General features: G+C 46.8%; 1 protein-coding gene across 1 annotated transcript; it reads left to right on the top strand.

Moving 5' to 3' along the window:
• The first annotated feature begins 3,436 nt into the window (after positions 1 to 3,436).
• On the top strand, positions 3,437 to 4,195 carry C8H21orf140 (chromosome 8 C21orf140 homolog). The gene has a single exon (XM_086933509.1). The coding sequence runs from the start codon at positions 3,437 to 3,439 to the stop codon at positions 4,193 to 4,195; it is 759 nt and encodes a 252-aa protein (XP_086789635.1).
• The last annotated feature ends 6,768 nt before the right edge of the window (positions 4,196 to 10,963 follow it).

The raw sequence follows: 10,963 nt of genomic DNA, 5'->3' as shown, positions 1-10,963 counted from the left end.
TTTGCAATGCCAGTCCACTGACTTTCTTTGCCAGTCGAACCAGGACTCCCTCTGTCCCTTTTTTAGTGCGGGGACTCCGCTTAGGATCAGAACGTATGGTGCAGAGGCCGGTGGGAGATGCAAAACATCCGGGTTGTTGGTAGCGCTTGACTCACTGGGTGCTCTAATTGCTTCGTTACTGCTATTAGTTGACCTTGAGGAGGGCTTAGGGGATCTACTATTGTTTGCTTTACCCTTGTGCATGTGTCACACTGCGTTATCAAAGATGGTATCGTAGTATCAGCAACGCTTTGAGAGTGCGGGCCTTATCACAATTTATAATACCAGACAGCATAGGTTGCAGAGCAGTTATACCCTCTCCCACTCTTTTGATATTTGCTGCTACATCATTTGTTTTATGCATTTCTTTCCATAGGCCATCACGTTTTTTTGCAAAAACCCCCATTAAGTCATCCAATCTAGATTCAAAGCCTTCCATCAAGGTGTCCAAAATATCAATGCCCAAATCAGTTGCGTTAGAGCCATTGGCAAGAGGAAATTCAGTCTGGGTAGAGATGGAATTAGAGGGCCTAGCCTCAAGTGTACCAATACCAACCCCACCTTCGTTGTTGCTCGCGTCGTCTATTTTAGGATCAGTTGTCCTCCTTCTAGGTTCCACCTGATTGGGTTTTAATACATTTTTCTTTCCACCCAGTGCTGAGGCAGTCAATATCTGCCGTCTGATTACCTTGCCTCGCGTGTTGCTAGCTGGGGCGTGTGGATCCTGGGTAATCGGGGAGGAAATCAGTGGGGTATTTATTATCTCTATGTCCGGACGGGAGGGCACAGGTTTGGCTCTTGAATTCGCAGTGGGAAAGGACTCATTTGTGCCCCCAGTGGACAAGCGTGATTGAGGTGCTGCAAGGTCTAAAGATAGCCGTCTCTCTGTGGCTTGAATTTGGTGGATGAGCACCGATTCGGCCCTTACGATGAAATCGTCCAATGTGCCTGCAACCCCCTTCCGTTTACTCAGTTGTAGCATACATTGTGTCATGGTTACAGGCAGCAGTACTTTTAAATGGGTGGAGATTTTACCTTGCTTTTGTGTGTCGATTCTCCACGTCTAAAACGCTTAGGGAGGTGGCCCGGCCCGCCCTTTTCTGGCCCCTGACGGCCACAGATGGCCCGCCCTTTGTCCGGGCTTAGCCTGGCACACGCCCACGCGCGTCCCACGAGGCGGTGTAGGACTTCTGGTTATGACCCCGCCGGTGACAAGGGGGAGGGGCTGCTGCTCTTGCCGGTGGCCTCACAGGATTCTGGGCTGTGTGGTCCTGCTGCCTGCCCCTGCTGTGTCTCTGCCACAAGCACCGTCCACCGAAGCGTCTCCCACGTAGTGGGAGGTGCTAGGCCCTGAAGTAACCCCCGGTATCAAGGGGGAGGCCGGTGGCCTCACAGAATTCTGGGCCGTGTGGTCCTGCTGCCTGCCCCCGCTGTGTCTCTGTCACAAGCGCGTCCACCGAAGCGTCTCCCGCGTAGCGGAAGGCGCGAGGCACTGAAGTAACCCCCGGTATCAAGAGGGAGAGGCTGCTGCTCTTGCCGATGGCTTCACAGGATTCTGGGCCATGTGGTCCTGCTGCCTGCCCCCGCTGTGTCTCGCCACAAGCGCCACCCACCAAAGCGTCTCCCGCGTAGCGGAAGGCGCGAGGCGCTGAAGTAACCCCCAGTATCAAGGGGGAGGGGCTGCTGCTCTTGCCGGTGGCCTCACAGGATTTTGGGCCGTGTGGTCCTGCTGCCTGCCCCCGCTGTGTCTCAGCCACAATGCCGTCCACCGAAGTGTCTCCCGCATAGCGGGAGGCTCGAGGCACTGAAGTAACCCCCGGTATCAAGGGGGAGGGGCTGCTGCTCTTGCCGGTGGCCTCACAGGATTCTGGGCTGTGTGGTCCTGCTGCCTGCCCCCGCTGTGTCTCTGCCACAAGCGCCGTCCACCGAAGCGTCTCCCGCGTAGCGGGAGGCTCGAGGCGCTGAAGTAACCCCCGGAATCAAGGAGGAGGGGCTGCTGCTCTTGCTGGTGGCCTCACAGGATTCTGGTCCATGTGGTCCTGCTGCCTGCCCCTGCTGTGGTACTGCCACAAGCGCCATCCACCAAAGCGTCTCCCGCGTAGCGGGAGGCGTGAGGCGCTGAAGTAACCCCCGGTATCAAGGGGGAGGTGCTGCTGCTCTTGCCGGTGTCCTCACAGGATTCTGGGCTGTGTGGTCCTGCTGCCTGCCCCCGCTTTGTCTCTGCCACAAGCGCCGTCCACCGAAGCGTCTCCCGCGTAGCGGGAGGCGCGAGGCACTGAAGTAACCCCCGTTATCAAGGGGGAGGGGCTGCAACTCTTGCCAGTGGCCTCACAGGAATCTTGGCCGTGTGATCCTGCTACCTGCCCCCGCTGTGTGTCTGCCACAAGCGCCGTCCACCGAAGCGTCTCCCCACTGTTCTACACCATGGTCTGTGCTGTGGAGGAACCACTAATCAGCATATTCACTAGTCTCACTGTCTTACCCATGTCCGATTCAAAAAACATCCCCTGATGCCAAGAGACTCCCGCCTGCTATTCACACACAAACACACAGATGCTGCACCTACTGAGCCCTTGAATGGGCTCTAACCATAAAGTGCCTGTGTGTGAAAGGTTTTGAATATTATGCTTTTGTGTTTGAATCCTCTTGCCTTCCAGAGACAAGAAGTTTCTTATTGTGGTCTTGAGGTGATTTCGGAGGTTGTTCTCCTCAGTCTATCTTACTCAGTAAACAGATTCAAATCTATAAATTCCAACTGTAAATGGCAAATTTAAAAAAAGGTATTTAAAAAAAATAATAACTTGCGCAGAATGTATTGTGATAAACATTTGTTTGTGATTAGCAACGCTGGGCCGAGTCTACAAAATGTTCCATCTGGATTAAAATGTAGATCAGAAGTGATGTAAAAATGCACAATTGCGTCCTCTTCAAAAAATGGCAAAACCTTTAGCTCTCTATTTCCATGCCTTCCTCTACAATTAATCTCATATATTATTAATTTCTTTTAAGCTTTCTGTTTTCAAGGACATGATGGAAATTTACTGCTTCCTCACCTTTTTTACTGTGATTATTTGCATCACTGTCAGTCATTTAAAATACTGTCATTTTTATTTTGAAGCACATAGAAAAGTATGATGCCTGGTGGGGTTTAGTTTTCTGTCACCTAACCCCACATCAGACGCTTTCAGACCATGGACAGATAAGTAGGGAGGGAATTCCTCTTTAAATTCTTGCAGGGCTTCCCAACATATATTATGATGTCATGGAATGTTTCAACAATGAGCATCATGACACCCACCCCTACCCCCCTCCAGACATCCAATCACAGTAAATCACCAGGTGTGGATATATCTCTAGAAAAGCTGTGTACTTCTAGGTCTACCCTAGGTATAGCAAAATGTTCCAGACTGTGAATCCTCTTCTGAAGGACATCTTTTACAAAATGTACAATGACACCACAATGAAGAAACAATTCTTACAGTACTTGAAGACGCTCAGACGCTTACAGTTTGATGGACACCAGACAATCTTCTTTGGGGAATCCAACATCTCGGAGAGCCTCATCACAGGTGAAACACTACCCCTAAATGAGAACCTGAGATATCCAACATGGAGTATTGTCCACGCTGGGGGCAGTCTTGGATGGGTGCCGTGGAGGTACAGACTCTTCCTAAGAGATGAGCTGCCGATGAGTCCTCGCGAGGACATCTTCCATGAATTGTGTGCTTCTTTAAGCGAAACCTATGGAAAATGTGCAATCGTGGTGAAGGAAATAAAACAGCCTCTTGGGACAAATGAGCAGTCAGCCAACAACAGTAAAGAAAAGGACCTGTCAAAGGCAATCGTTCTTCATTTAGCCAACATCAAGTGTACTCCGCAAGTGGCCAGGGAGTATGGCCACGAACTCCTCTCAATGCCGCTAGCTTTCAGCTACCTGTCCCCGCTGGACAGCGCGTGGTCTACCTTGAAGTGGTTCATCGTTAACAACAGGAAGGAATATTCCCTCATGTCCACACAGATGATTGGCTCCTACCAGTACATACTGCTCAGTGAAATGATTGGAAGCGGAGTCGACAAGATGACCCCAGTCAGGTGGAGAGCATTGACCAACAAAGTGCGGCGGTGGGAGAACCACTACCTCAACAAATACTCATAAAAGAGGTTTTTTATTCAGAGGAGAAATGATATTGTTCCATTGAGCTTGACTTCTCAAAATAACTTATGGCAGAAGTTCGCTAGTTTGTGGCTTTCTATAGAACAGCAGAATACCAAATATAAGTTTAACTAATTTAATCAGAGGAAATATGTTTATTAGCAAGCGTTTTCCCAGTCACAGATGATCACATTCTACTCAGCATTATTTTCTATTTAGTTTGAACCCTTTTGGTAGCATGGCTTGTTAGCTTGCCACTTAAATAACAAAGATTTGCAGGCATAGCTATATATATTTTCAGGATGACTAGGGGTACAGATTGAGAAGATTTAATAAATAACATCGATACGTCTATTTTCTTAAAAATAGTTCATGACTGGGGGGCAGATGTATCATCCGTTTTTTTTGTCGCAAACGCTGCGATTCGGAAAATAGCAGCGTTTGCGAAAAAAAAAAGGGATTTGGAATGTATCATTCAAAAAGCCTCGCAATATTAAGGAATCGCTAATTTAGCGATTCCTTAACATTGCGAGGCTTTTAAGAAATGGCAAATTGCGATTTAATATTTGAAATGTATCAAGCATTTCAGTGTTGCGATTTTTGACTAAGAATTCGCAAATTACCATCAACTTGTAGTTGGTGGTAACTTGCGAATTCTTTTCAAAAAGCACTTTTTTTTAATTCTAAAGGTGCCATATGACGCTCATACCTGCCCTTAGGGCATGTATGTGCGCCATATGCGTACACATATCAAATTCAGGGGTGCAGCAGGGTGTCCTTAAGACACCCTGGCACCCTTGAAATTATTCTCAATTTGCGATTAGCTATTTGCTAATCGCAAATTGAGTATAATTTGACATTCATTCCTATGGGCCTCCTGGCCCATAGAAATGAATGGGAAATTATTCCTTAATTGCGATTAGCAATTTGCTACTCGCAATTAAGGAATTCTAAGGAATCGCTAATAAATAGAGAAATTCTACATACATACCATTTTGCACTTCTCAAATAGCGATTCCTTAACAATCGCTATTTGAGAAGTGCAAAATGGTATCTTGATACATCTGCCCCTGGGTCTCTAGACAAACACATTGTTGTGAGGTGTGTTTGTGCGTGTGTGTTGCGCACCTGCACCTTACAACTACATCACCTGTGGTTGACATAAACTGGGATGCTGACGGGAACAGATCAGTTTTAGTGTCAACTGAAGGTAAATGTATCTGACCGTAGCATTGCAATCCATGATTTAAATGCGAAAACATGGCTTGTGCAAGCGAGCCCATATTAAAACTGCGAAAATCTCACCCAATACAACCGGCTAAGAACTTAGGTAACCATTCCTCAACCATAGGGTCACAAAAATAACGCAATTCTGCGATTACGGTATTTCCAACGTAATTCAACATAGGAACACAGAAATCGGCCACTGGAAGGTGACTAGATAACCTCTGTAGAGAGTCCGCCAAGTGTGGCACATATTTTTGTAATTTTTGTACCGTTTCAGCTAGACACAGTTTTTTTGTTGAAATCTGCAAATTAGGCGGCAGACGGTAGATTAGGTGGAAAGTGTGGTAACGGAAATCCATAATTATCTGTCTAAAATGAATGAGGGGGCTTTCGCCAAATTGACACCAGACTGCTAGTCAAAAATAGAACATGCGCACATTGTTTATCGTAGATTTTAGAGTTTATTAGGTTATTTTAAAAGCCTGCATCGAGCCCGGTGGGTTATAAAGGAGCTAAACAACATAATTCAGATGCTGACGGAAGAACCTGTGGCTGTTCTGCGGCTGCGCCTCTGGCTGGCAGGCATGCGGAATAGGGTTTGTCTGTACCACGCCTCTGTCACTGCATTGATTGGCTAGAGAAGTAATGGAAAACGAAAAAATAATAGGCAACAAATAACACCAGGTCCTACCTGCTGGGTTTTGAGCGGGGAGGTGTGTATGGGGGAGGAGGGGAACAAACAGATATCTTTTGCAACTTGTAATCTCAATTCAGTCACAAACCCCTACTGGGCCTAAGTGAGGATGACTGCTGTTACTACTAAGATCACCTGTCCCCATTGTTGGGTACCAGTGTGCCATAATTGGCGCCTTACACTAATGTGGTGGGTCCTTGCCGCCGCCCAATCTCTATTCGCTCATCATCTTCACATAGCTTCTCCCAGAATTCATGTCTGTATAGAGTATCTCCACAGCTCACTGTCTGCTAATTGCTTCACCCTGATGCACTGCAGAGCACACCTAGCCCATTTTCCCGGCTTTTCCCCTTACTCACTACCTGCAGATGCTTCACCTCCCCCGCTCAAAGTGCAGAGTTGCCTAGCCCACCCCACTCCCCACCTGCATATTGCTTCTCCTTTACTCACTACCTACAGAACACTTCTCCACACCCCGCTCTCTGTAGATGCTTCTCCCTAGCTTACCCCATTCGCTGTGTGCACGTTGCTTCTTTCGCACTCGCTGCCTACAGAACACTTCACCTCCCCCCTCACTGTATACAGAATCTCCCTAGCCTAATTCACTCACTCGCCGCTGATACATTGAATTTCCTTTGCTTAATGCATACAGAACACTTCACCTACCCCCATAGAGCATCTCCCCAGCGTACTCACTGCCTGCACCACACTCGCAGCTTGAATATTGCTGCTCCCTTACTTACTGCCTTAAGAATGCCCCCCCCCCCCCCCTCCTCACCGTACAGAGCTTCTCCCTTATCAGCCTCACCCAGTGACTTCACAGTTCTCTCCTATCAGCGCTGTCGCCCTCAGGGGAGCGCCTGCAGCAGAGGCTGCACCTGCGGAAGGCGTGGCACGTCACTTAAGTGTTGCATGTACGTCATGTAAAGTAACTCTAACCTCGGGGCTGAGGTCAGGAAGCTCGGGCCCCAGGACGTGGCTTTGTCTCCAGACTCCTCAGACAACTGCCGCTGCTACAAATTAATTAGGAGTTGGAATGGGGCCGGTGGTGCAAGTTTGCAGAACCCAAAGTCCATGCACACTGTCATTGTTCTGGCCGACGAAGGTCTTTTCAGGGGCCCCTCCGCTTTCAAATTTGCCCAGTAGCAATAGATTCTCGCATGTGCCCCTGAAAGGAAAAGTCTGCCCTCTAACCAACTTGACTGTTTAACCTTTAGTCGCAGGCTGCTCCTTGGTTTGATGACGTGTTACTCTCGGCCAGTCCAAGAATTTCATCCAACAGTGGTTTGTACGCAGGGGCTTATAGTTTTGCTTTAAAAATCTCAACATGGAAAGTGATGTCTAAAAGTCAGAATTGCCTAAGGATGTGAGACATGATTTGGAGCCCCTTGGCAGCTAATCCATTTCAAACACTGTGCTTGGTTTACGCGCAAAATCAGAAGATGTGCTTACGTTTTTTTTAAGAGGGCTTAGTCTTCATTCAAACTAAGCATTAAACCCGGCAATGGAAAGAACAATAATTTTTTGACATTTGTACAGTGAAAATATTTAAGCCAAGCTTCATAACACACCGCACAGGTAGAAATAGCAGCAGCAGTGCAACGTTCCCTAACCCCAACAAATAGGTAAAGGGCAGGTGGATGCAACAGGAGGCACTATCACACAAACAAAATAGGTACAATATAAAAAGGACAGTGAACGCATCCCTTCCTCTTAAATAGGTGCAATCAAAGCATCAACAGTGCAAGCTTCTCTCCTTCACAGAAAAAGTACAGATAGGGAACAGCAGTGGAAACATCCCTTCTTCTTAAAGCAATCCCTTCTCATAAGACAGATGTTTGCTTTCTCAAGGAGGGGAACAGGCACAGCATGACAGGCAACCCGACAAGCTTCCCTCTCTCACTGACAGCATGCACAGTGTAAGCTTCCTGTCCCTGCAGAATGGGTACAGCAAACGTAGTGCAAGCATCCATCGGTTTAAGAATAAGTACAACAAGCTAAAGCATCAGTAGCAGGCGCGACCCATCATTTAGGGCACAGGGGTTGAGCCCTCTCTCCCTCATCCATAGTATGATGAATGGCTCTCAGGCTGAGCAAAGGTGAGCCTGCCAGGCACTCATAATGTCAGGGTCAGGCAGCTATGTGCTTTAAATGCGCTAATGCTCAGGTGCCTGGCAGCCTGAGTCAAGCTTTTCCGGGCAGAAGATTTCATTGCCTGAGGGTGTGAACTCATCAACCCAGCAAAACACTTTGAGGTCTCTCTCTGTCGTAATGAGGGGGAGAGTCACTGATAGAATCATACATGAGCTCTTCAAATTTAAACTCTGAAGTGCCCATGGCTGACTGTCTATCAATGACCTCTTGTCACAGAGTGTGGTGGGGTCAGCAACTCTCACTGGCCCTATCCCACTCTCAGAGGAGTTAGGGAAGGTCCTCCTCTCATTGGCTGACCCATGTGTTATGGTCAGCCAATGAGAGGAAGAAGCGGAATCTTCCGTACATTCTTCCCGCCACAAAGCCTTCAGTAATCTCTGAGGACTTTCTCCTTCCTGCTGTTACTCATGGTAAGTGTTTGTTGAATATTGGGTGCAGACAGGTATGTGTATTTGCATGAATGCTGTGAATGAATGTGTATGTGCTTGTGAATGATGGGTGTTTGACATGTCAACCTTAGAGTGATCTTCCCCAATTGTTTTGCCTGCTTACCTTCTGTTTCTGGTGATTTTTTTTGTTGGACTTAGGTCTCTGAGCAATTTACTACTGCTGACCAGAGCTAAAGTGCCAACGCTTTTCCCCTAAACATGGTGACATTGGTGTATACACAATTGGCATTTTTAATTTACTTGTAAGTCCCTTGTAGAGTGGTATAACATTTAATATACAGGCCCAGGGCCTGTATATTAAATGTTACTGGTGGGCCTGCAGCACTGATTGTGCTACCCACACAAGTAGCCTAGTCATAGGAAGCTTGTTTCCGGTCCAGGGAAGGCATGGCTTGGCAGTTCGGGCTGGACTGTTCCCATGAGGCACAGATTCAGACTGATTTGCATATGGCCATGTCTGAACTGGGGTGGCAGAGTGGGCTAAAGAACGGTGATGGATTAAACCCAGATCTGTTGACTGGGTGTGAGTGTTTGATTGGTTCAGATGCTCCGTCCATCACCACCCCCTTTTGTACCGATTAAAAAATACTGACCAAGCCTTAAACTTCCCTTTTATTTCACATAAGTGACCCCTAAGGTAGGCCCTAGGGTACCAATAGAGCAGGGTGCTGTGTAAGTAAAAGGTAGGACATGTACTTTTAGGTTTTGCATGTCCTGGTAGTGAAACACACCAACATTTGTTTTTCACAACTGTGAGGCCTACTCCTCTCATAGTCTAACATTGGGAATTCCTTGAAACACTTTTAAGCTGCAATTCCTGATTAGAAAGGAGTAGCTGTGTGTTGGACTTGACCCTTTTTGCAGGGTCATCCCTAAACTTTTTGCCTTTCTCCTAGCCTTTTTTCTGACATGGTGTTGGTGGTTTTAGGCTTCTGGGCACTTTAGCACTGCTCTCCAGAGTAAAGTGTGTGTGCTCTCTGGGTTAAATATAGTAAGATTGGTCTACGCCGGTTTGGCCTATTTCGTTAACTGTCAGTCTCTTGTAAAGTGGTATCCCATATACCCAGGGCTGGTAAATTAAATGCTACTGGTGGGCTTGCAGCGCTGATTGCGCCACCCACCAAAGTAGCCTTTCAAACCTATCCCAGGCCTCTGCCATTGCAGGGCCTGTGCGCTCAGTGTTACTGCCACTGTGACGAGGCACCTAAAGAGTGTGCCATGTCCGTGACCTCACTTTTATTACACATCAGTCACCCCTAAGGTAGGCCCTAGCTAGCCCAATGAGCAGGGTGCATTGTAGGTAAAAGATAGGAAATGTACCTTAAGTGTGTGACATGTCCTGGTAGTGACAAACCGCCATTTTGGTTTCTCACTACTGTGGGGCTGCCCTCCCATAGGAATGCATTGCATTAAACATCTCCACACTCGTAGGGTCCTTAATTGCCTTTGAACTAGAAGGCTGGTCCAGGTCATCATCGAAGAAATTATTATCTAGAGTTTCTAGAGGATCGAAAATATATTCATCTGCCTCATCCTCAAAGTCTATTCCAAATGGGTATTACTCACTATCAGTTTGAAAACTGTGGTCTTTTGTGCCATGAAGGTCACTCAATTTTTTGTGTCGCGAGGGACACCCATGATAATTGCACCAATGTAGCTACTCTTACTAGTTATGCTGCGATGGACACCTGGGTCATCTGTAATGCTTAGGCTACCCGAGGATTGCTCTCTCTTTTTTGAAGCGCTCAGGCTGCCCACAGAAAGTACTTCATTGGTCATGTGCTTGGTCTTTTTTTAGGCCATACCTAGACAAAGGGGTTTCCTCCTCTGCAAGGATCAACGAGTCCTCCTCAGCAGAAGAGATCCTTTTCCTTTTATTAGGAATGGCTTCCACTGCCTCCTTCAGGGAGGACAAACTCTCTCTCAAAAAATCTCATACACATATTTTCATTGAGGGGAGTATCAGTAGTTCCCTGCATTTCATTAACATACATGATGTCTCAAAAAGGAAACTCCCTTAAAGGGGGGCCAAATTATTAAATATCTCAAAAGGATCTTAATTGTGGCTGTCTGTAACAAATATTTCCTACCAGCTCAGCTGATTGGCATTTATGGGCTTGCACTACCGGCGTTATTTATTTATTTTATTTGTTTTTAAACAAACTTTATTGAGTTTTACATAGGCTTCCATCTTTAATTGTTTAACTACAATTAAAATCATCATTAAAATAATTTGTTCCGTAAAGG

This window comes from Lissotriton vulgaris, chromosome 8, assembly GCF_964263255.1.
Source record: "Lissotriton vulgaris chromosome 8, aLisVul1.2, whole genome shotgun sequence".
NCBI lineage: Eukaryota > Metazoa > Chordata > Amphibia > Caudata > Salamandridae > Lissotriton > Lissotriton vulgaris.
This window is presented reverse-complemented; position numbering and strand designations above follow the sequence as displayed.

Bases quoted from the DNA above. Each gene is read 5' to 3' on its own strand.
- C8H21orf140 (XM_086933509.1), top strand. From the start codon at position 3,437: ATGTTCCAGACTGTGAATCCTCTTCTGAAGGACATCTTTTACAAAATG.